General features: G+C 44.2%; 1 protein-coding gene across 1 annotated transcript in view; it reads left to right on the top strand.

The window, feature by feature from the left end:
- The window catches only part of DROSHA (drosha ribonuclease III), a 300,535-nt gene that overhangs the window by 126,410 nt on the left and 147,610 nt on the right, over positions 1 to 26,515 (top strand). The window contains exons 14-16 of the mRNA XM_069730615.1: positions 960 to 1,084; positions 10,294 to 10,393; positions 12,630 to 12,737. Coding sequence (XP_069586716.1) covers positions 960 to 1,084; positions 10,294 to 10,393; positions 12,630 to 12,737 — 333 coding nt within the window. The remainder of the gene's footprint in view (positions 1 to 959; positions 1,085 to 10,293; positions 10,394 to 12,629; positions 12,738 to 26,515) is intronic.

Raw genomic sequence — 26,515 nt, 5'->3', positions numbered from 1 at the left:
GAAACTCTAGACTGTCAGTACAAAGTCCCTGACTGATTATCAGTTGACTCATTCTGCAACCAATAATAGACAGTGCAACACAAGGTTTTATAGAGTGTAAAAGGTGCAAAACCCTTAAATGAAACTGCAAAAGTGATTTTAGCTTCAAATATAGGCCTATAGATAAAAAAAAACAAAACTGTCACCGAAGGCAAACAATGCTTTCATCAAAGATCGCCAACCAAGTGGCACACATAATGCCCTCCAGCAGCATTAAATGCCATAGTGCAGCACAAAATATGTCCTCATTAATGTCTACTGCCCCACAGCCCTTTTTTATGTCCCAGAAAAGCAGATTTGCCCAAGCCAGCATCCACAGAAGATCTGTGGTTAGTTCTACAAGATGTTTGGAAAACCTTCTTTCCGAATTCCTTTAAAACCTGTACCTTTATGAATTGATGCTTTTCGAAGGCAAACTGTGGTCACCCCAAATATTGCATTTGGTTTCCATTTTTCTTTTGTTCATTCACTTTGTATTCATTGATAAAGTAACCGTTCTATTTGTGAACTGATTCTTTGTAGCATTTTCCACACCTGTGTAAACCTTCTGCACAGTACTGGAGCTCACCTTGTGTCATAGGTTCCTCAGTATTAGTAGGTTTTCTTTTCTTCCACCCGTGTAGCTGAGGGTTATGGAAACCGGAACAGTGTTTATGTAGGCACTTTGCTAGTTTGGCCCTTTCTCCTGTCCCCTAGGACAGCATTGATGTTTCCCCACAGTCATTGTATTTCGGCTGACATTGAGGAAGGAGCTGTGAAATCTGTAGATCGGCGTCCTAGGGCTTTTTCTGCACCAACTAAAGAGCGGTTTTGACAGGCTTCCAACCCCTGCAGATCTAAAAGGATGATACGGTGACACTACTATAGTGCTGATTGTTCCCTGTTGTCGGTAACTGCGTCATTATTATTTTAATTTGCAGAAACCGAGCTCCGTTCGGATTGACCAGCTTGACCGGGAGCAGTTTAACCCAGAAGTAATTACTTTCCCTATTATCGTCCATTTCGGGATAAGACCTGCCCAGCTCAGCTATGCCGGAGACCCACAGTAAGTCCTCGCTATTTAGCATAGTACTGGTATTACCTAGACATTGACTACGAAGAAATGCGTGCAATGGGAGAAATATACTGGGTGGGTGATTTATAAAAGATGCTATCTTTTCTGTGGTAACCAATCAGAGAGCAGTGTTCCTTTTTTTACGAGATTCTGAAAAATTGGAAGTTGTGATTGGACGCTGTGGACAACAAGGCCCGTGGTTATACTAGACACCTGTTAAATCGTAAGGAAGCACTCCCATCAAAATGTGCATCCTCTTTAAATATTGCAATCATATTATAGCACTTTGTACTTAGAATTGCTCATTTTTTCTTTCTACCCAGATAATTCTTCTCTTTCCCATTAGGTCTATGGCATCTCATGATTACAAACTCACTAGCTGAATCCTTGTAAGCGAAGTGTAGAAACAGGAAATCTATTTTCCCACTTAAGTCAATGGAAAAGTCCCTGGTGGAGGGAGGAGCAGAGCAGCTGGGTCAGGAGTTGGAGGGGAATGATAATTGTAGGGAAACGAGACTTCCTGTCTCGCAGAGAAAGACGAGTTCACTGGGTAGAAAGGCAAAATGAGCAATTGTACGTACACAGTGCTGTATAATACGATGATTGCAATATATTAAGATGGTGACAACTTTGATGGGATGAGTGTGTCTGTAAATTGAAAAGAAAAAGGTGCAAGTGTGAAATTCAAGCAGTCTGCGCTCTCCATATGTGGAAGCCGAGCTCAGATACATGGAGTGAATGGATTTTCTTGCTTAGTATTCACCAAATTGCATCACAGAAGATATGGATGTACTCCTCACCTAGGATGTCGGCGAGTGTACACATACAATCTGATCAATGTGGATTATCCCCTTTGAGTTTGATATTTACAGTAAATCTTAATGGATTCATGCCTTTAACGGACTCCCAGAAGAAGCAGCCCGGCTGCAGAATTGTGAGGATGAGTGTGTTAGTGAGGTACGGCTACCGGAAGAGAAGAAATGTTCTGTCAGATATGCGGTTAGGTCACATAAAGCGCCATCACTTCATAACTTCCGCTAACATCACTGCGTCTCCGAATCTGACTGGAACTCTGGGAAGATGTAGGAGTCATGTGCATAATCTATCATGTGGGTGGTCTTACTGTACATGACCTTCAATACTGGATCTCCTGTTGTATGGTAGCTCGCTGCTCTCCTGGCTTCTGGCTTGCAGGGTAGCGGTACACTCCCAGCGGCTTGGCCGAGCTGCCGGCCCAAACTGCGCGTGCTAGCAAAGGCAGTTTTACCACGTGGAAGCACACGGGCGCTGAAGCTTTAGTGCCAAACTTGCAGGCTGTTGGCAGAGGAAACTGGCCTCACCTGATAGACTGCAGAGGTGGCCATTAACCTAGTTGTCGAGCTGTAAGCTAGAACAATTGAGAAGGAAGAACATGTTTAATACATAGTTAATTGCAAAGTTGCTTGTGGTTACAGACCGGCTCTCCGCAATCTTATATCCAAGAAAGAAAGTTATCTAAAAAGATAAGTTTACCCCAATGTAGAGGTTCTTTTTTCCCTCTTCCTACGCGTTCCAGACTGTAGCGAAGTCCTTACTCGTAGATAAATCCTTATTCATGGATTTATCTTTATCCATGAACACAGACTGAAAGTCTGAAACACGTAGGAAAGCGAAAAATAATTTCTACATTGGGATTTACTTGAAGATGTCTTTGTTAATGTGTTGGAGTATAGCTTGCCTTCCAATTGGAACACGGCTGAAAGACTTTATCGTGGATCTTCGATGTTATATACGGGCAGGAGTGGCTTTCTCCATGCTGAGGCGTTCTCACTATATTTAGAGCTGTTTTCTTCTGTATTACTGTTGCACGCTGCAGTTTTATCCAGCTATAAACAGACGGCCCCTTTAGTACAGAGACGTAAGGCAGAACCAGGAGGGGTTTCAATAGGGGATTTCCAAGGACATTGGTGGCCATAGTGGAAATGACAACATTCCTGAGACTGTATGTATTTGGCATGGCGCAAAGGTTAATGGAGAAGGCAAGGCTTCAAAGTTGTAATTCAACTCTTTTTATTAACTACCGTAAATTTGTAGCCTTCTTTGTAGCAGAGCTGTGTTTTTTTTATATAGCTCTCCCACCTCCCTTAATCGGCGGTAGGATCATAAGTTCGCTTTACAATCGTGCCCACCACAGGCTGCCAACTCCACTGTGGTACCGATACAACTAGTGCCTTGTGGACCCCATTGATTCATAATTGGTCCTATCCAGTTCCGTCATGGTTTCTGTCATTTTGACAGAAAGAATAGCACTGCATGTAAATCTGCCAAGACTATCGACAGAGGCTGTGAGTGATAAAACTTGGTCTGCCTGTAGCCGCCATGTATGGATACAGCTACCGCTGAATGCTAAAGTACATCTACAGTGAGCGCCCCCTATTGGTAGAAAAAGGAGTTGCACCATTTCACTGGCTTCTCATAAATTATACTGTCCACCATGGTTGTGGAGTCTAGTCTGTAAGCCAAACCTCCAACTCCTCCATTTCCTTGACTCCGACTCCCCAGCACTGGTCACTACTGAGCATGTGCATAAAGTGTAGCACAGATTCATCTCCACTAAAAGCCGAGATCAGGAACAGAACAGACATTTATAGGACATTTCATAACTTTCCCAAATTCTTATGAAAACATTTACAGCACATCCTGTATTATACAACTGTCCCCTATTTATTTATATAGCACCATTAGTTCCATGGTGCTGTACATGAGAAAGGGGTTACGTACAGGGTTACAGAGATCACTTACAGTAAACACATTTACAATGACAGACTGGTACAGAGGGGAGTGGACCCTGTCCTTGCGGACTTACATTCTATGGGATAATGGGGATATTTTAGGAGTCGGAGTTGGTCCATCTTATACCGACTCCATCAAAATGGTCACTGGCTCCGACTCCACGTCCCTGCTGGGCGCCCTAAGTGTGTGTGCACACTTTGAGTATTTGAGCAATATTTTTCTGCAACAAAATCGGAGTGATGGCAAGAAAAAATATAGCGTTAAAATATCCATCTGACTTGTGATTACATACATTTTTTTTTTAACTTTTTTTCCCCTTTCATTTGAATGAGTGTAAAACGCTGCATAGGTGCTGAAAGAATTGACATGATGGAGATTTGAAAAAAACACTTTGGATCAAATCCGCAAGTTAAAATAAGTTTGTGTATGAGTTTTCAGAACTCACAGAACTGGCCCTTTAGTTATCCGAAAATGGAATGAAAGCCCCGTGCGAGAATACATTTGGCAATCTGCTGATATACGCCATGTTAGAATCCTTTTCTTCAGAACGGTGCTGCTTGCCGGTCCCCAGAAAACGACGTGCAGGCACAGCGACCACTGCTAGCCGTCATGATGAGCGGTTAAGGCCCCGTCACACATAGCGAGATCGCTAGCGAGATCGCTGCTGAGTCACAAGTTTTGTGACGCAACAGCGATCTCAGTAGCAATCTCGCTATGTGTGACACGTAGCAGCGATCAGGCCCCTGCTGTGAGATCGCTGGTCGTGTCGGAATGGCCTGGGCCATTTATTGATCGTTGAGGTCCCGCTGACATCGCTGAATCGGCGTGTGTGACGCCGATTCAGCGATGTCTTCGCTGGTAACCAGGGTAAACATCGGGTTAATAAGCGCAGGGCCGCGCTTAGTAACCCGATGTTTACCCTGGTTACCATCGTTAAAGTAAAAAAAACAAACGCTACATACTTACCTACCGCTGTCTGTCCCCGGCGCTGGGCTTCTCTGCTCTGGCTGTGAGCGGCGGGCAGCCGGAAAGCACAGCGGTGACGTCACCGCTCTGCTTTCCGGCCGCTGTGCTCACAGCCAGAGCAGAGAAGCACAGCGCCGAGGACAGACAGCGGTAGGTAAGTATGTAGCGTTTGTTTTTTTTACTTTAACGATGGTAACCAGGGTAAACATCGGGTTACTAAGCGCGGCCCTGCGCTTAGTAACCCGATGTTTACCCTGGTTACCCGGGGACTTCGGCATCGTTGAAGACAGTTTCAACGATGCCGAAGTCTTTCCCCTGGTCGCTGGAGAGCTGTCTGTGTGACAGCTCTCCAGCGACCAAACAGCGACGCTGCAGCGATCCGGATCGTTGTCGGTATCGCTGCAGCGTCGCTAAGTGTGACGGTACCTTTAGGCATGTCAGTAATGAGAATGCTGAGGTCAGCGTCTAGAGGTCGGTCATTTCCTAAATGTAATTGAATATATTTTCAGCAGGGTACTGCACAGTGATAGAAAATCCAATATATGAAGAAACCAGAGTGCCACCATTGCACAGAATTTCCGGTCTCGTGTCCTTGTTACCTGGGTCTTCTCCGTGTCGGCCCCCCACCTCCTCCCTTTCATTCCGCAGCTCATGATCTAGAACAGAGGTCCCCAACTCCAGTCCTCAAGGCCCACCAACATGTCATGTTTTCAGGATTTCCTTAGTCTTGCCCAGGTAATAATTGCATCACCTGTGCAATGCAAAGGAAATCCTGAAAACATGACCTGTTGGTGGGCCTTGAGGACTGGAGTTGGGGACCTCTGATCTAGAACGTAAAGAAAACATCGCCATTTGTACTGATTACGTACATTGAACTCCTGTTTACACAGATTTGTCAATGTCGTGGTTTCAATAAAGTGTTTAATGAAGATTCATGTTCTTGCGCTAATTGTTTATTGAGAACTTTGAAAGACAAGAGCCTAATTATCCATGGCTGGTTACCAGCGGGGGATTGTGCTGTAAGATCGAAAACCCAGGTTAGATCCGCTGATATATAAACACTATTATTCAGCAAAATAAAGACAAATGGCAGCGCTGGGGAGGAGTGCACCCTTGGCAGGAAGAATGCCAGGCGAGAAATATATATACGGTATGCCTGCCTAGAAGTGGTAATTGCTCATCTCTGACGCTTTTAGTGTTTCTCGATACTGATAATGATTGGTTCATTACTGATAGTCGAGTCTGGCTTGTGTAACATTGTCAGTTTTGACTCTAGCCATTACCCTGGTGAGTATATGTCTGTGTTTTTTATAGGTTTACTTACTGCCATAGTTACCTGGGTGTCACAAATATTTTCCTGCATACTTGGCTATCTCAGCCTCCCTCTCCAACATGGTACTTGAGAGAAGTAATATTCCAGCAGCCGCACTGTTCCTCTCGCTTGTGCCTAGAATACAATTTTTCTAATATCCTTTCCAAGACAGAGATCAGCGTTGAAGCACGCCCTGTTTGAGCTACATTTATTTAGCATAAAGAGCAACATTGAAATTGACATACCCCAAAAATTCCCCTACATGAGCTGCACACCTCTGTACATGGTTATCGACAGGTTTGAAGGGAACTGAGAGATGGATGGACCTTGTTTCTGCATTGTGACTTATATATTTTGCTTCCATCTTAAGACCTATGATGCTAGCCAAACAAAAAAATGGCAAAAAGAAAAAAATTAGAACAATACAATAAGAAAAAAAATAATCATTTAAAGGGAACCTGTCATGTAAAAAACACAATCAACCTGTAGTTTTGGGGTTAATTTGAAGATTGATAGCTCTGACGCCATGCGGCTGAAAGGAATTGAACTTTATCTTCTAGGCAGCTGTTCATCGTGGGTGGAGGCTATAACAGCACCCTAGCCCCAACTGACAGTTTCATCAATTCTGAGCTGGCTGTCAGTCATTTGCAGAGCGGTGATTGTGAAGCCACCCCTATGACTGAAAGCCCGAGGCTGCTGGGAGAGATAAAGTTAATTTCCTCCCAGCATCAGGGCTCTCAGTGCTGGCGCAGGGCAGCTTCAGAATGCTGTTAACCTGCTGATTAACCCCATATCTACAGGTCAGTAGCATTTTTTTTTTTTTACATGATAGGTTCGCTTTAAAGGGAACCTGTCACCCCGAAAATCGCGGGTGAGGTAAGCCCACCGGCATCAGGGGCTTATCTACAGCATTCTGTAATGCTGTAGATAAGCCCCAGATGTTACCTGAAAGAGGAGAAAAAGACGTTAGATTATACTCACCCAGGGGCGGTCCCGCTGCTGGTCCGGTCGGATGGGCGTCTCTGGTCCACTGCGGCGCCTCCCATCTTCATTCCAAGACGTCCTCTTCTGATCTTCAGCCACGGCTCCGGCGCAGGCATACTTTGTCTGCCCTGTTGAGGGCAGAGCAAAGTACTGCAGTGCGCACGTGCTGAGAAAGGTCAGAAAGGCCTGGCACCTGCGCACTGCAGTACTTTGCTCTGCCTTCAACAGGGCAGACAAAGTACGCCTGCGCCGGAGCCGTGGCTGAAGATCAGAAGAGGACGTCTTGGAATGAAGATGGGAGGCGCCGCAGTGGACCAGAGACGCCCATCCGACCGGACCAGCAGCGGGACCGCCCCTGGGTGAGTATAATCTAAAGTCTTTTTCTCCTCTTTCAGGTAACATCGGGGGCTTATCTACAGCATTACAGAATGCTGTAGATAAGCCCCTGATGCAGGTGGGCTTACCTCATCCGCGATTTTTGGGGTGACGGGTTCCCTTTAAAGGGAGCTTGTAATCGGGGTTTTCGTTATTTAATGAGAAACTATCAATTGATTGATGCTGCCTACACCACAGGCAATATGAATTGGAACCTGGCTGCATGATTTCATTTCAGAGGAAACAAAGGGGCTGATTCATGAAGGAGTAGGATACACGAAGTGCAATAAGAGGTGCACACCAGAGGTGCAGAGCTTTCCAAAGCGGGTGTGAAAACTTCAAAAGCCACATTTTTTATTGTGCAAAAACTTGAGACTTTTCTAAGTGTTTTTTACGTTTTCTGGCTTTAAATACTTTGATAAATCAGGGCCATATTTTGAAGAGCCCAATGGTCCCCATAGTTATAGATCTGACTAGTGCGATACTTCCCCCAGTCATCTTCTCCACAGGCCCCTGCAGGTGATTGACAGGGGGAGACCTGTTAATTATCTAGAGTGGTGTGGGCAGAAGTTGGCCAGGAGACAATGCTTTTGTTGAAATGCTGGAGCGCTTCAGAGAAAAACATACCGCAGCCAGGCTCTGATTCATGTTGCCCGTGGTTTGAGCAGCATGTATTGACTGACAGCTTGGCTTTAGCGAATGCAATATTGGTATAATATGCTTTAATAACTTTTTAATTGGTTACTGTTGTTTCAGTAGACTTGTCTCCATTTGATAGTCGGTGTACTAAATGGCAAAATTGTAAATCAAGTTAGTTGCAGGAAATCTGGTCTTACCCCTGTGTGCACTAACGTGTTAGCCGCTAGTTGTTTCCTTCCTCTGTAAGTTCCTGTCCATTCTCTGGTTAGATCCCTCTCCATTATCAGAGAAGCAGAGACAATGAGAAGTTCTTCTGCTAGCTGTGGGCGAGGGTAGGCGGAGAGAGCTGGGATCTCCCAGTCATGTACATCTTATCCAGTGACAGTCTTTTCCCTACACTGTCCACAACCTTTAGGACGGCTGCAGAGGAGCGTAGGAAAAGTCGTCCAAGTTTCATCCAGATTTTTCTCTCATTTTCCTCCATGTAACGTTGGTGTGATAAGTTTTTGGACACTACATGAAAACCCGTACATGATCACATACAGCTTACTAGGTTTACTACAGAAATCTATCCATAAGAATAGATTGCCACTCAGATTGTCTGTTTGGGATCTTTTTTCTTGTTTTACTCACTCATAGAATTAATCATGCATGCTGTAATTTTATTTCTCATCGACAGCCGGCCCGAGAAGAAAAATTGTTTTCTGAACAGCATTATTGGATATCATGGGTTGGTGTGTGATGCGATAAAAAAAATCTGATTTCTACGCTTGTCTGCATGATCCCTTACTCCCCTACAGTAATTGGTGAACTATCCTGTCCTCTACTTCTGCAGCGTTTTTGGTACATCCCAGGGTACCAATATGGCATTGCAATGACGTTACGGGGAGCTGGTGGAAGCCGGTGCGCGTGATGGCCAACAACAGTGTCATTTCAATGCTGCTATCAAAAATTGCAGCTAGCAGTGCTCAATTATGGACTCAGCTGTTAGATACATATGCCTGCTTTGTAAAGAGGACATGTCACTTGTTAATACCTTTTAAAAATCTGTGAGCTCCCCTGATTTCGAATATTGTTTCTGTTTTGCGCTGCTTTGCTCCATTTTAGGCATATTTATATTTGTTGCTTCTGGAGGGCACTATGTGAAATATCTGTTCCCAGTCCAAGTGGGCATTTCTTCAGGCTTCTCAGGAGGGCACACACTTTCACCCCTAACTCCCAGACACTGTTAATCACAGCTCGACAGTTGATCTTGTAGTCTTAAACTCTGCCAAGCTGCTTGCAGTCCACCCAGTTGGACTGCAAGCAGAGATTTCACATTCTGCATTCCAAAGAAACAAATGTGAATATCTGTTCGATGGAGTGACGTAGTGCAATATGGATAAAAGCTGCAGAATCTGGGGAGCTTGGGGATTTTTTTTTAGCAAGTGAGAGGTCCTTTTAGCCAACATATGCCATGTATAGAGCAGGCTCTACACACCCTAACACGCTCCAAGGTGGGTATTGCCAGGTTAAGCTTTCGAACTACCGAAACTACAAAGTAGAAAAGTTCCCCAGTTGGCAAGTGAGGGAAATTACTCAGTAAATTTGTGGGTAGAAGATCTTCACTTTCTCTCTGCTTCACCGCAGTAGAGTTGTCACTTCCCAAGTGAATTTGCTATTTTACCTATTAACGTTTATGGAGTCGGCTCCGCAGAGCGACTGCAGCGAAGGGATACTGGTTATTTATCTCTATTTTTGCGTTGTGCTAAAAGGTGCTCAATCCACATAATGTTTGCTGAAACTTGAGAAAAGCGCATGGAGAAAAATAGCCTGTCTGTAGATGAAGCGAGACGACGACAGGGTGTCATTTACTTTGATGGGGATAATAAAGTTCCAGGTACACAGAAGACATTCTACTTAGATTCAAATGGACAGCGCTTTTCTAAACCTAGAATCTTTTCTCTGCAATGTTTCATTTTACTACTAAGTGGGACAGAATTGGGTTTAACAGGGGGAGAGCGGTGACGTCCGATGAAAAGCGGCCTGAAAGCTCCTCTGTTATTAAGTCCGTGAAGTATGAGGTTTCTGAGGTTCTACACCATTGCGGCGTTCTCCCGGTGATCACACATTTTAGGACCTGCCCTTTGACCAGTTCTTCACCTTTCCGCAGGTACCAGAAGCTATGGAAAAGCTATGTAAAACTGCGCCATCTGCTGGCCAACAGCCCCAAAGTCAAACAAGCCGATAAGCAGAAATTGGTCCAGAGGGAGGTAAGCTTTATTGTTACCCACAGAGAACAATTAATGAGGCACAGTTCAGTCTCCGTTCAGCGGGATCTCCAGTGCTGTCACTTACAACCCTAAGGAATACTTTGCAGCTTACTCAGTACAGAAAGATATTTAAGAGCAAACTGTTTTGCCTTTTAAATTACTTTTTGTCTTCAGTGCTCTGCACAAACCTTTTCTTTCCACTTCCCAAAGTTTTCTTTTCTTCACCCTGTTCTTTAGTGGTATTTCTTGTAATATATATTTCCTAGGGTGTTCTCTTTCAGTCTCCGATCTAGAATCTGCTGTCTGCGCTCTGCTTGTAAATCACACTTAAAAAACAGAAAAAAAAAATTCCGTTTTCCTTGCCCATATATCTTCCCCACAAAAGCGTGAGACATTTGAATCCTCCAAAAAAAAGTTTCCAATCTGTGATCATCGGTGCGTGGATTGCGCTGCTGGTCAGTGACCCATTAGCTGTAGATGGAGCACACACAAGGTCAGCGCCTCCTGACAGATCGCTTGTCTCGTGCGCCCAGATCCTGCCGCCGATACCGAGCACATAGTCTACATTAGGAATGCACTCATGTGAACTGGATCAAATCTGGTTCTTTGGCCTGACTGAGAGAGAAGCTGCGGTTATTTCTGAGATTTCTTCCCCGGCTTATTCTTGTTTTATCTATTCTCCACGTCTAGGAGAGGGGTATCAAGTGTTTGTGTTAACTACTGCCCATGTAGTAAGAGAGGTTTTTGCCACGTTTGGTAGAGACAGACGCTGATTGCAGCGATGTGCCACTTACTGGGTTGCTTGCTGTAGTTCTGATAAAAGCACTGTTTTATCAGCAGGAGATTATCACTGGAGGAATAGTAAACCTGCTGCCATGTAGTCTATATTTATGAATTCTTAACAGCCTCGCCCCCACCACTGATCGGCAACTTTCTGCCTATGCAGAGTGAAAGTTGCAAATCACAGCTATCGGTGAGGTTATGCAGAGCTCTGCTTTCATAGAACTGGTAGATCTGCTGCAGATAGAACCGTGATTTTGTCAAAACTGCAGCAAATAGCCCAGTAAGTGATACATCACTGGAGTCGGGGTCTCAGATGATATAGTAAAAACCTACTGACGGATTTCCCTTTAAAGGGAACCTGTCACTTGAAAAAATGTTATTAACTTGCTGATATGGGATTAATCTTCAGGTTAATAGTGTTCTGATCCTACTTGGCACCTGCACTTAGAGCCCTGCTGCCAAGAGGAAATTAACTTTTTTCCTCCCGGCAGCGTCCAGTTGGCCATCATGGGGGAGGCGCAGGTTCAGTCACTGCTCTGTGTATGTAGAGTGGCGGCTGTAACTGCGCCCATGGGCCTGACTGCCAGCCGACCCTAATGATAAGCTGCTGTCAGTCAGTGCCAGGGGCTCAGTGAGTGGACCTGTGATGGACCACTGGACGCTGCCGGAGTAGATAATTTCATTTCAGTAGTGGGGCTCAAAATGCCGGCAACGGGCAGGTTCAGAACGCTATTAATCTGCGGATAACCCCATATCTGCAGGTTAGTAGTGTTTTCTCATATGGCCCTTTAATGTGTCTGTCTGCCCCAGGGCAGCCAACGTATACCAAAAAATAACGTCTCCTGCACTTCCCTACGCAGAGCGGCACACTAAAAGTCACGTGTCATGGGATGTACAAGTTATTATGAGGCAATATTTAGCAATGCTTGCCTTTACATTGCCTTACATTGGAGCATACCCCCACAGTTCACCATGTGTAATTAACCCTATGTGACACAATTGCTTATTCCTTGTTCAGTCATTGGTTCGTACACCCCGGTTTCAGCCTGTGCGTGGTGCGTGCTTTGCCAGCAGAATTCTCGGCACCCAGTAATTAATTTCTCTCTGATTATGCAGAGTGTGCCTGCTGTCACTGATTCAGTATTGGAGCCGTGCTCCCATGTTCCTGCTCCCGGCTCGTGCACTCGCTGTAATAACCTAATCATCGAGTTCACAGTGGTCAGGCTGTTTGCAGCGTTCACTTTATGGTCCGCCTAATCCCTGTTTACATGATGCTGTCCTACTTGGCTGGAGCCTCCATTGTCCCTAGCCTGAGCCGACATCGGGATTTCTCCGGTGCCGTCCTCTACGTACGGCATCTTACCAGGGCAGAATTATCTGATCTGATTTCTTCCACCTATAGGCTGTTGTCTTCGTTTCACAACCTACCAATTTTCCTTTCATTTTTACCTAGGAAGCTCTTCAGAAGATCAGACAGAAGAACACAATGAGGCGTGAAGTGACAGTAGAACTGAGTAGCCAGGGTTTCTGGAAAACTGGCATTCGCTCGGATGTCTGCCAGGTAATTAATGTTAATAAGTCTAGACCTTGAGACCTTCCTGGCTGGTTTTCTGTGTAGCCGTGATTTTCGCTTTGCCGCACATGTCTTCCGGTGAGCAGGGCGGCCTCCATACTGTGGAGAAGGCCACATGGCGCTTCAGTAGAAAAGACCCATTTCACACCTTTGTAGCTGCACAGCAATTTCCGAACTCGGCTCTAATGGAAGCAGCTAATTATTTAGATTTTACTCGGCATGCAAAGGCAACGTCACACCGTTCTCATCAAACAACGCTAGATTGTGCTGAAAGCGAGCTCAGTGCTTTCCATTGTAGTTGGGGGAATGGAAGTGTGAGGAGAACCTGGAGCTTGGACCTGCTTTTTAATTTTTTTTGCTTTTGTGTTTTTTGCCTCTTGAACTATGAAAATTGTTTGAGGGTTGTCACGTCAATTAAAGGGGTTGTCCATTCTTCAGACAACCTTTACTTAAAATTACTCAGTAAAAAATAAAAATATCGGATGCTCCCCTATCGCCCCAGTACCATTACAACAATGTTGATGCTGGGTCTCCCAGGACGTAACAGTGTAATGCCTCTTGAGCACTGAAGCCATTCGTCGGTCATTAAAGGGCTGCAATTCTCACTCTTTTCAGGTGTCCAATTTTCTTCTGAAAGTGTGAGCGAGCAGGCCATCAGTGAACGCGGATTGTCTGCAGTGCTCACGTGTTATTACAATGTCAAGCAAGCCATGGGAGACCTGATGCCGTTCCAGCAATGTCTGCTCTGTTATTTACACGTGGGGCAATATAGTATTTAAGAAGGGGTTATCGACCATCAACTTTAATACTCATGACCCTTTATCTTTCCTGAAAACCTACATGTTATGTCAGATTTGCCAGTGCATACTTTCCAGCAGAAAGGAGGAATGCAGCTATAATATGTCTTCACACTGTTGCCTTGGCTTCCTAGAAAATGGATTCTAAATTGGGAATTACCTAATAGTCCAAAATCCAGAGTTGAAAGTAAAAGAAATAAAGATAATTTGAGCAGTGTCTAACTACATTACTACAGCTGCAGTGTACAGCCGGAGTGTACAACAGCTGTAGGCTTATGCCGCATCACTATCTAGGGCGAACAGCAGATGGCACTGTGTTAACGGCTTGTTGATGTGTCATTTTTCTAGACTCTTCTGTGTGGTTTCTCTGTTTTGTTTGTGTCAGTTTTCTTCTGTAATCCTTCAGGCTGTCGACAATCAAGAAAATGATTGCAGTTAGTCTCAAGTACAATAGTAAATTCTCCCAAAATGTCTGAGTGCTGAAATCTGAAATGCTTAGAAATGGGTTTTCCAGAGTATAACAGAACAATAGAGCACATGTGTGCTATTAGCAGGGCAAAATGGTTTGGTGCCTACAGAACCATCTAGTCTGTCCTAATAGCTGCATCTGGTTCTGTAGTCCAGCCAAATTCCAGCAAAGGGACTTACAATTCCTCACACAGCCACCTGGAATGAAAACGGTTAAAGGGTTTATCCATGACTTCAATTTTAAGTCTTTTGTAAAAAAAATAACAGGCAGGTAGTTGCCAAGTAGCTGCTTGTTCTAACCGTGGCCATCTCCGAGCACTTACCCACCGCTCCTGTCAGCGGTTCAGCTGCTCTGCCGACAGGGCGTGACTGCCTACATCATGGTGATTGACAGCCAGTTCCCTGAAGTTACCAGTTCCCTGAAGTTACTGCATGAACAAATAGGGCCTGCACACCTTATGCACACGTACATTATGTAGCCCATATATAAACATATACATGCACAATATGTCAGCACACTGTGACTAATGAATACAATGGCAGGTGAAATTTTGGGCACTCCTGGTCAAAATTACTGTTATGGTGAACAGTTAAGCAAGTTGATTATTAAATTACTAGATGGTGGCCCGATTTTTAACGCATCGGGTATTCTAGAATATGCATGTCCACGTAGTATATTGCCCACCACGTAGTATATTGCCCAGCCACGTAATATATTGCCCAGCCACGTAGTATATTGCCTAGCCACAAACTATATTGCCCAGTGACGTAGTATACAGCACAGAGCCACATAGTATACAGCAGAGACACGTATTATATTGCCCAGCCACATAGTATATTGCCCAGCCACATAGTATATTGCCCAGTCACGTAGTATACAGCACAGAGCCACGTAGTATACAGCACAGACACGTAGTCACGTAGTATACTGCCCAGCCATATAGTATATTGCCCAGCCACATAGTATATTGCCCAGCCATATAGTATATTGCCCAGCCACGTAGTATATTGCCCAGTCACGTAGTGTATTGCCCAGCCACGTAGTATATTGCCCAGTCACGTAGTATATTGCCCAGTCACGTAGTGTATTGCCCAGTCACGTAGTGTATTGCCCAGTCACGTAGTGTATTGCCCAGTCACGTAGTATACAGCAAAGAGCGACGTAGTATATTGCCCAGTCACGTAGTGTATTGCCCAGTCACGTAGTATACAGCAAAGAGCCACGTAGTATATTGCCCAGCCACATAGTATATTGTCCAGCCACATAGTATATTGCCCAGTCACGTAGTATACAGCACAGTCACGTAGTATATTGGCCAGTCACGTAGTATGCACCATATCCCTGTTAAAAAAAAGAATTAAAATAAAAAATAGTTACATACTCACCTTCCGGATCGAAGCGGCCAGTTACCGATGCTCATCGCGCGGTCCGGTCTGAAGAGTGCATTTCAGTCTCGCGAGATGATGACATAGCAGTCTCGCGAGACCGCATGTCATCATCTCGCGAGACCGCAATGCATGGAGCGGTCCCCGGGACGTCGCGAGGAGCATCGGTAACCGGTCGCTTCGATCCGGGGGCCAACCGAGGGTGAGTATGTAACTATTTTTTATTTTTTTTATTATTTGTAACATTTAGATATTTTTCCTATTCATGCTGCATGAGCAGCATGAATAATAAAAAGTTGGTCACACAGGGTTAATAGCAGCGTTAACCGAGTGCGTTACACCGCGGTCAACGCTGCCATTAACCCTGTGTGAGCGCTGACCGGAGGGGAGTATGCGGGCACTGGCTGCGGGGAGGAAGGAGCGGCCATTTTCTTCCGCATTGTGCCCGTCGCTGATTGCCGCCGGAGTGTGGCCGTTGCTGATTGGTCGTGGCTGTTTTGCCGCGACCAATCAGCGACGTGGATTTCCATGACAGACAGAGGCCGCGACTAATGAATATCCATGACAGACAGGTGGAAGTGACCCTTAGACAATTATAAAGTAGATCTTTATAAGGCCTAAACTTAATGACACATTTCTTGTGTGTTTTTGGCAAAAAAATATCTCTTTTTATTTAATTTTTTTTTTTTCATCTTAACCCCTTCCCGCCGCGGCTCTTATTCGTTTTTGCGTTTTTGTTTTTCGCTCCCCTCCTTCCCAGAGCCATAACTTTTTTATTTTTCCGTCAATATGGTCATCACGAGGGCTTATTTTTTGCGGGACAAGTTGCACTTTTGAACAACACCATGTCTTGTACTAGAAAACGGGAAAAAAATTCCAAGTGTGGTGAAATTGCAAAAAAAGTGCAATCCCACACTTGTTTTTTGTTTGGCTTTTTTTCTAGCTTCAGTAAATGCCAAAACTGACCTGCCATTGTGATTCTGCAGGTCATTACGAGTTCATAGACACCAAACATGTCTAGTAGGTTATTTTTTTATCTAAGGGTGAAAAAAAATTCAAAACTTTGCTTAGAAAAAAAAAGCGCCATTTTCCGATACCCGTAGCGTCTCCACTTTTCGTGATCTGGGGTCGGGTGAGGGCTTATTTTTTGCGTGCCAAGCTGGCGTTTTAAATGATACCACTTTTGTGCGGATACGTTCTTTTGATCGCCCGTTATTGCATTTTAATGCAATGTCGCGGCAACCAAAAAAACTTAATTCTGGCGTTTCAAATTTTTTTCTTGCTATGCTGTTTAGCGATCAGGTTAATGCTTTTTTTTTAATTGATAGATCGGGCGATTCTGAACGCGGCGATACCAAATGTGTAGGTTTGATTTTTTTTTTATTGTTTTACTTAGGATGGGGTGAAAGGAGAGTGATTTAAACTTTTATATATTTTTTTTCATATTTTTAAAAACATTTTTTTAAACTTGTGCCATGCTTCAATAGCCTCCATGGGACGCTAGAAGCTGGCACCACTCAATCGGCTCAGCTACGTAGCAGCGATCATCAGATCGCTGCTATGTAGCTGAAAGGCAGGCTTGCTATCAGCGCTGACCACAGGGGGGCGCTCACAGCAGGCCAGCATCAGTAACCATAGAGGTCTCAAGGACCTCTATGGTTACTGTCCTGGCACATCACCGAGCCCCAATCATGTGACGGGGGTCGGCGATGAGCTCATTTCCGGCCACGCGACCGGAAGCGGTAGTTAAATGCCGCTGTCAGCGTTTGACAGCGGCATTTAACAGGTTAATAGCGGCGGGTGTATCGCGATTTCACCCGCCGCTATTGCGCGCACATGTCAGCTGTACAAAACAGCTGGCATGTCACGACTTTGACCGCCAGAGCCCTGCATCAAAGGGGGAGACACGACATGCGCAGTACTAGTACTACAAAAAGGAAAAAGGGCCAATAAAAAGTTTGGGCTCCCTTGGAGATTTGTCTGCTCACATGTGAAAGGGGAGTGAAAAATAAACCATGCATAGGTCGTTAAAACCTTATGAGGGACAGGTGGGTGGGTAAGAGTGCTGAGCTCTTAAGGGGGCCACACCTTACCCAATATGTACTAAAGAAAAAAGAAAAAAAGTTTTAATTGTGAGCTATTCCTGGTTTCTTTTTTCACTTCCCATTCACATGAGGCTGTTTTGTCACATAGAGAGGTAAGAGAGTTAATGGCTAGGGACCATCCATACTAAAAGGTACACCTGGACGTGGTTGGATAGCTTTATAATTAATAACTGATAACTATATAGCGTTAAGTTTTTAACTTTTGCAGCAATATTGGCGTTTGTTATTCCTTTAATGGCAGTGTGCTGATGAATTGTGTATGTATATGTTAGGCTCCCTTCAGATAGGCAGCGGGGGACCGGCTGTCAATTACCAGTCACGTCCCACCAACAGAACAGAGATGAAAAGGAGCCGCTGCTTTGTCGATTTAAAGTTAGCCGCTCCCTTTCGAATATGCATCATAGCATTTTTGATAAAGTGATTATCCACTACTGGGACAGCCCCTTCTTGATTTGAAAATTTTGGGCTTGAATAAAATAAAAAACGTAGACTCTCCTCCGGTGCAGGGGCCGTTCCAGCGGTGTCGGCACTTGTGGTCCCGAGGCTCAGGTACGGCCGTTATGACACATGAGCCCAGGTAGCGCTGACGTCACTGGCCCCGCCATCGTATGAATTGAACATGATGAAGTCAGAGATGGGCTGCAGTCCGGACTTCCTCTTCATATTCAATTTGTACGAAGGCGGGGCCAATGACGCCAGCGCTGATTGGGCACCAGGCTCAAGTGTCATAACAGCCACACCTGGGCCCGGGACTGATACTGCTGCAACGGCGCCGCCACAGGAGGCAAGTATTGGCTTTTTGTATTTTATTGGGGCCAAACATTTAGATCAAAAAGTGCTCATCCTAATTGTGGACAACCCCTTTAAGAGACTTGAATACTTTTGAAGGCTCACAAAATTGTTTCATAAAGAATATCTGTCACTTTCCATGAATATGTAATTGTTTTTCCTAGTGAAAATGCCACTATTTTCCTGAATCTGTAATTATTTTTCTTTTGTTCCTGCGCCTCTCCATTTCTGCGGCATGGCCCTCTATTCTCTGTATGTACACTCAGTCTCTTTGGTCCTCGAGAAAACTCCCATAGAAAAAGTTCAATATCACACCCACTAAAAAAAAACTAGATTTACATACAGGAAAGAAAATAATTTATCTCAAGAATGGAAAGTCACGCTGAAAAAAGAGAAAAACACCAGGTTCAGATAAACAGCAGCATTTACTCCAGATAAAAATGACATTTATAGCAAGTGACAGGTCCATTTTAATTGCTTCCATCATTAAAAATGGGGAGATGTGTTACTGCAGGGCTATTTAAATGGAAGCGATCATCAGAAAATGGCCTATTGTTTAAATAAGGTTTTAGTGTTACATGTACAGTATTCTTTGGCAATGTTTTTTCATTCCATCTCACACTGTGTATTAAAGGGAATCTCTGTCACCAGGATTTTGCTAGATCAGCATAATGTAGGTGCAGAGACCCTGATTACAGCGATGTTGTCACGACTCCTTCCCTGTCCCTAACGCTAGGGGGTGCCCTAGCTCGCTGTGCACCAAAAATTACTTCTGATGGTGAAGATGCCAGGGCTACGTACTCTTCCTTAGCTCCTGAATCAGCCCTCAGTTTGTACCCTTCCCCCACCCATGGAATAAGGGTACCGTCACACAGTGCAATTTTGATCGCTACAACGGCACGATTCGTGACGTTCGAGCGATATAGTTACGATATCGCAGTGTCTGACACACTCATGCGATCAGGGACCCCGCTGAGAATCGTACGTCGTAGCAGATCGTTTGAAACTTTCTTTCGTCGTCTAGTGTCCCGCTGTGGCGGCATGATCGCATGGTGTAACATATATCGTATACGATGTGCGCATAGTAACCAACGGCTTCTACATTGCACATACGTCATGAAATTATCGCTCCAGCGTCGTAGATTGCAAAGTGTGACAGCACTCTACGACGCTGGAGCGATATTGTTACGATGCTGGAGCGTCACGGATCGTGCCGTCGTAGCGATGAAAATTGCACTGTGTGACAGTACCCTAAGAGAGTAGTAGTACACTAATCAGACTAACAAGGTAATACGAACAGGGGTAACGAAAAATACCAAACATACAAATCTACTTTCACATATAACAGAGGAATGTATCGGGGAGTGGAGGATGGGGTTAAATCAAAGTAGAAGAAATTAAATAATCACACACTCAAAACCTAGCAGCAGTCACAGATAAATTCAGATAACGCCTTCTCCAATAACAACCACTAGCCATGCAGCATAAGCTTACTCTGACAATGAGTGCTAGCCAGGGCCCAGATTATATAGGAGACGGGAGTGGCTAACAGTGCACAGCTGAGAGCCTAAACTCCAGGAGCTCTCAACAGAGGTTAACCCCTGCACTGCTAAAATAAATTTACATTGTTTAATATGAAGGTGAAGTGCTCCTAATCAGTGCAGGAGTAGGAGAAATCAGGCGCTGCGGTCTTCTGGGTCCTCTGTCGCGGTAAACCCATGAGAGATGAATTGCTTACTGGGCTGCTAGCTGTAGTTTTGATGACATTGTTTTCTCTACTACATATTTCACAATTCTCTGAATGTTAAAGAGTAAATCTCATTTTAACTGTTATTTCATAAATTAATATTACACATGAAAATAAGCAACTTTGTAATATATCTTATTAGGGAAATCTGCTTCTTCATCCAAACTGCTTTTTCATTCTCAATTCACAGCTTAAATCTGGTTTCACTGAAGACAGATTTTTACATTACAGAACAAAGAAATGACCGTGTGTACTGGTGAGATTTTATGGAGAGTTAGGTGAGAGGAAGAGGGCCAATAGAGCGAGAGCAGAGCGCCTCCCTCCTCATACCCTCTCTGGGATACATACCCATTCTATACCTGATGCTGTTTTTTTAATCTGGTGTTTTTCATTTGTCCCTGTGCCTTTCCATTTCTGAAATATGACCTTCTCTTCCCTATATGTAAATCTAGTCTTTTTAGCTAAGTGTGGTTGATACTCAACTTTTTCTATGAGAGTCTTCTGGTTGGTCTACACCGGTTGGATAAAGAGACCAAATTTGTATACAGGGAATAGAAATCCATGCCTCGGTAATGGATAGATGAAGGAACAAAGGAAACACCAATTCCAGATTCACTATTTGGACAACCCCTTCACAATTAGCATGTTTGCACCCGTAAAGTACGGTAACAACACTTATACTGTTCTCTGGTGCTGGTCCAGCGGTGTTGGCGCTCTCTCTCCCGGGGCTCGCATGACATTGTCACGTGAGCCCTACACCGGCTTCACTCTCATTAGATTCCTTTTCAGCAGAGGCAGGGTCATAGGGACAGGTAACCCCTGTATACACATTAAATAACAAAGATGCCCTATTCACAATAGGCAATAGCTGGCTTTTGCTCCATCTCCCTTCTCAATGATATTTGCACACTGTCATTAGATGCTTCAGTTCCATAGTGCGAGCGTCTAATCATTAAATTTCCTGGAAGTAGAAGACGAAAAATGCCCCATGGGCCATTGTGAAAGTTGCAACATTTTTATTTTGGAAGAGGAACTTCCCCATTTTTTTCCATGTTGAACTGGACACACGATGTAATAGTGACTCGGGGAGAGGGGGGATTGTTTGAGCTCACCACGCCATGTCATCTGATATTGGAGGCTATAATCTGGGTGCCCGTTCTGCTGGTGAAGCTCAGCCAAAGGGTCAAGGAAAAGGAAGTAAGCGGCACATCCGTCCACGATGTATAAAAATATAGTTCACTAGATGGTTGCCCGACTCTAACGCATCGGGTATTTTAGAATATGCATGTCCACGTAGTATATTTCACAGCCCACGTAGTATATTGCCCAGCCACGTAGTATATTGCCCAGCCATGTAGTATATTGCCCAGCTACGTAGTATATTGACCAGCCACGTAGTATATTGCCCAGCCACGTAGTATATTGCCCAGCCACGTAGTATATTGCCCAGCCACGTAGTATATTGCCCAGCCACGTAGTATATTGCCCAGCCACGTAGTATATTGCCCAGCCACGTAGTATATTGCCCAGCCACGTAGTATATTGCCCAGCCACGTAGTATATTGCGCTGCCACGTAGTATATTGCGCAGCCACGTAGTATATTGCGCAGCCACGTAGTATATTGCGCAGCCACGTAGTATATTGCGCAGCCACGTAGTATATTGCCCAGTCACATAGTATATTGCCTAGTGACATAGTATATTGCGCAGCCACGTAGTATATTGCCCAGTCACGTAGTATATTGCCTAGTGACATAGTATATTGCGCAGCCACGTAGTATATTGGCCAGTTACGTAGTATATTGCCCAGTCACGTAGTATATTGCCTAGTCACATAGTATATTGCCCAGCCACGTAGTATATTGCCCAGCCACGTAGTATATTGGCCAGTTACGTAGTATATTGCCCAGTCACGTAGTATATTGCCCAGTCACGTAGTATATTGCCTAGTGACGTAGTATATTGCGCAGCCACGTAGTATATTGGCCAGTTACGTAGTATATTGCCCAGTCGCGTAGTATATTGCGCAGCCACGTAGTATATTGCCCCGTTACGTAGTATATTGCCCAGTTACGTAGTATATTGCCCAGTTACGTAGTATATTGCCCAGTGACGTAGTATACAGCACAGAGCCACGTAGTATATTGGCCAGTAACGTAGTATATTGCCCAGTGATGTAATATATTGCCCAACCACGTAGTATATTGCCCAGCTACGTAGTATATTGCCCAGCCAGGTTTGTCACAGGTGAAAAAATAAACATATACTCACCTTTCCGAAGGCCCCTTGTAGTCCACAGCAGCTTCCGGTCCCAGCGTTGGTATGGGCGCAGGACCTGTGATGACGTCGCGGTCACATGACCGTGAAGTCATGGCAGGTCCTTGTCGCGCAGGGCCTGTAATGACGTCGTGGTCACATGACCGTGACGTCATGGCAGGTCCTTCTGCCATATCATCTTTGGCACCGGAAAGTGCAGCGGAAGATGGCGGGTGGTGGGAGCGGCTCAGCGGACTACAGAGGATGAGTATAGCAGGCTTTTTTTTTTTTTTATTGTTATTTTTAACATTACATTTTTTACTATTGATGCCGCATAGGCAGCATCAATAGTAAAAAGTTGGGGACACACAGGGTTAATAGCGGCGGTAACAGAGTGCGTTACCCGCTGCATAACGCGGTCCGTTACCGCCTGCATTAACCCTGTGTTAGCGGTGAGCGGAGGGGACTATGCGGGCGACAGGCACTGACCTCAGGGAGTAAGGAGCGGCCATTTTCTTCCGGACTGTGCCCGTCGCTGATTGGTTCCGGCAGCCATGACAGGCAGCTGGCGAGACCAATCAGCAAATGAATAACCGTGACAGACAGACAGACGGAAGTGACCCTTAGACAATTATATAGTAGATGCTTTATTAAAGATTCATTAAAAACATGGAATCCAAGACATATATATCCTGATGTAACGGTGGCTGCAGAGCGGAATAAGACATTTTTGTTATTTTTTCTTTCTCCTCTCCATGGAGATATTAGCAGTCTTTGGCACCTAATGAGATTACTTTTTCTCCTTCTATTGCTGTCTGATTGCACCCACTTAGATGTAACAAAAGTTCAGGCACCCAGTGAAAGCGATCTGTTAACGCCCAGTTGGCCGTAGCTAAATTTAACTCATTAGGTGCCAATGCTTTGATTCCCATAATCTCCACAACACAGAGGCGAAATTAATAACGAGCGCTTTATTCCGCCCCGCAGCCACTATTACATCGTGTCAAGCTCAACATGTAAAATTTCATGAAATGCCCTAAAGAATTGTCAAAAATGTTTAACATTACATTTAATACAAAACCGGATTTAAACAATAGATAATTTTTCGATGACACGTTCCCTTTAAAGGCTGTATAAAAAACTGTGGTATAATTGGAATCGAATGAGAAATGATGTCTTCGGATCTACTGCAAGCAATGTGATTTTCTGTAGTTATTAATGATTACTTTAAGTGAAATCTATAGAGCTACTGTACATAAGATCCGGCATATGGACATATCTCCACCGATTGTGGTATTTTATGTAGCTTATTAATCAGCCTCTATTTACCAGTGGGAGCTTCTCGGCTACTGACGATCATGTAATATATATCCTCCGCCCTCCGCTAGTCCCATGGCCGCAGTCAGGCCTGCCTAGCACTGTGCAGAAAGACGCATAGCTAGCACTTGGCTGGAGATGTTGTGCGGAGGGCCTGTAAACCCAGCCAGGCTGATAGAGCCCTATTGTTCTTGGCTGTATACACCGGAGTCCCCATAAAGGCGCTCACACATGTAATATCCACTTAGCCGCTCTTCCTTCCATAGCTTGGAATAGACGTACACATTCTGCAAATGAACGTCCAAAAACCTCTTTGGTGTCGGAGAAATATCACTATGGATAGTATTGGCAACAGGAGAGCTCTTAATAATGAGTTAGCACACATCTCATCCTCCATGAATTACTCTAAAAGGAGAATCTAACGTTTCCTCGTGTGATTGGGATCCGAGGCTAGAAGATTAGTGGCGTTTTTGGAGACAAAGTGTTGAAGAGTCATCGGCTGGAGTGAGTAGAAGGATATAAAATATTCAGATTAACTTTCGATAGTACCCCACGGATTTGGAAATTAATGGCCCCTCTATTTAACGGGACATTAAAGACGATATATTGGATCACTACTGACTTTCCTCCTTAATGGTACGCTTATTATTGCAGGTAATACAGGATATTACACAAAGCTTCTCCATGTACTGCAATGTAGGGCAGCCTCGCTCTGCATCTGTCAGTGCCCATGAATATAGAATTCTGTGGGGTACAGAAGAGATCTTCACCGAGGGACCCATAGCCTTGTGGACACCAGATATTTGGCCAGGAAATTAAAGGGAATTTATACACTTTTTATGAAATAAGAAGCTGAATACTGTATATGGGGTTGGAGCAGAGCATGATTTCCAGTCCTGTCCTATAATTGTCAAGAGCTCCTTTAATTGGAGAAATCCAAGAGAACTAAGGCTGGCAAGCAGTAGGGGGTATATGGACTTGCAGATATTAGGTGTGGTTCACTTCATGTTTTTGCCATATGGTTGTGACAAGTGCCTGGATACTGTTTTAAATGGTCATTCTCTTGTTTTAGAATGGGTAAAATTGCAAATTGATTGTGAAATCAAGACACTTTGTAGAAAAAATGTATTTGTTCCCATACGTGGAGGGATTTGTAATTTACTGCTTGTTGCATAGGATACTAACCACCGCTGCTGTCTATCAACAGTGACTGGTTTCTTAGGCAAATAGTGCAGCACTTACAAGCTCATAGCTATAGCTCTTGTAAGTGCTGCTCTAAAGCTAGTTGGATCCACTGCACCGTCTCCATTGTTGCTGAGGGTGACCAGAAAAATGCCCACACGGAAATTTGCCCACACAGAAATTTGCCCACACGGAAATTTGCCCACACGGAAAATTGCCCACACAGAAAATTGCCCACACAGAAAATTGCCAATTGCAGCATCACAAAGTTTCAGATCCATGATATTTGAGGTGCAAGGTGAAGAATGCCCACAGAAAATTGCCCATAGGCTGAATTATAGGTTAAATGCTCTGTAGGACAGGGGGATAGTATATGCATGTATACATGAGATGCTCTGCAGGGCAGAAGAATAATATAGAATTACAGGTGAGTTGCTCTGCAGGACAGAGAATAGCAAAGAGATATAGGTTAAATGCTCTGCAGAACAGGGGGATAGTATGCAGGTATACGTGAGATGCTCTGCAGGGCAGAAGAATAATATAGAATTATAGGTGAGATGCTCTGTAGGACAGAAGAATAATATAGAATTATAGGTGAGATGCTCTGCCGGACAGAAGAATAATATAGAATTATAGGTGAGATGCTCTGCAGGGCAGAAGAATAATATAGAATTATAGGTGAGATGCTTTGCAGGACAGAATAGCAAAGCGATATAGGTTAAATGCTCTGCAGGACAGGGGAATAGTATAGAATTATAAATGAGAAGCTCTGCAGCACAGAAGAATGTCTGTGAAAATTGCCCACATAAAAAACTACAGACAAGTTTATTAAGAACAGTTTATTAAGGAGGTCTAATAACAATAACAAGTTTATTAAACAATCATTGCACACCTGCAAATAATTAACTGCCAGGTGATTGTCCTTGACTTCCATGGGCTCCATTGAAATACAATACAGCACAACACAGGCAGCAAAGAAAATGCAGAATGGATTTCAACAAAGGTCTCTGGGCCCAGTTTACTTCTCCAGGTTCTACATGTTCGGTTCACTCATCCCTAGTCCCAGAGTACGGATTCTGTTCTTGTCATTCCACTGTGCTAACAATAATTCCACTCTCATTGTGGTGTGTCTGGGCCTAGAGACCCTTATTCACATCCACTCTGCTTTTCCTTCCATCCTATGCCTGCCTGCACCTGCAGTATACAGGTCCTTCTCAAAAAATTAGCATATAGTGTTAAATTTCATTATTTACCATAATGTAATGATTACAATTAAACTTTCATATATTATAGATTCATTATCCACCAACTGAAATTTGTCAGGTCTTTTATTGTTTTAATACTGATGATTTTGGCATACAACTCCTGATAACCCAAAAAACCTGTCTCAATAAATTAGCATATCAAGAAAAGGTTCTCTAAACGACCTATTACCCTAATCTTCTGAATCAACTAATTAACTCTAAACACATGCAAAAGATACCTGAGGCTTTTATAAACTCCCTGCCTGGTTCATTACTCAAAACCCCCATCATGGGTAAGACTAGCGACCTGACAGATGTCAAGAAGGCCATCATTGACACCCTCAAGCAAGAGGGTAAGACCCAGAAAGAAATTTCTCAACAAATAGGCTGTTCCCAGAGTGCTGTATCAAGGCACCTCAATGGTAAGTCTGTTGGAAGGAAACAATGTGGCAGAAAACGCTGTACAACGAGAAGA

Source organism: Ranitomeya imitator, chromosome 6, assembly GCF_032444005.1.
Source record: "Ranitomeya imitator isolate aRanImi1 chromosome 6, aRanImi1.pri, whole genome shotgun sequence".
NCBI classification, from domain to species: Eukaryota; Metazoa; Chordata; class Amphibia; order Anura; family Dendrobatidae; genus Ranitomeya; species Ranitomeya imitator.
This window is presented reverse-complemented; position numbering and strand designations above follow the sequence as displayed.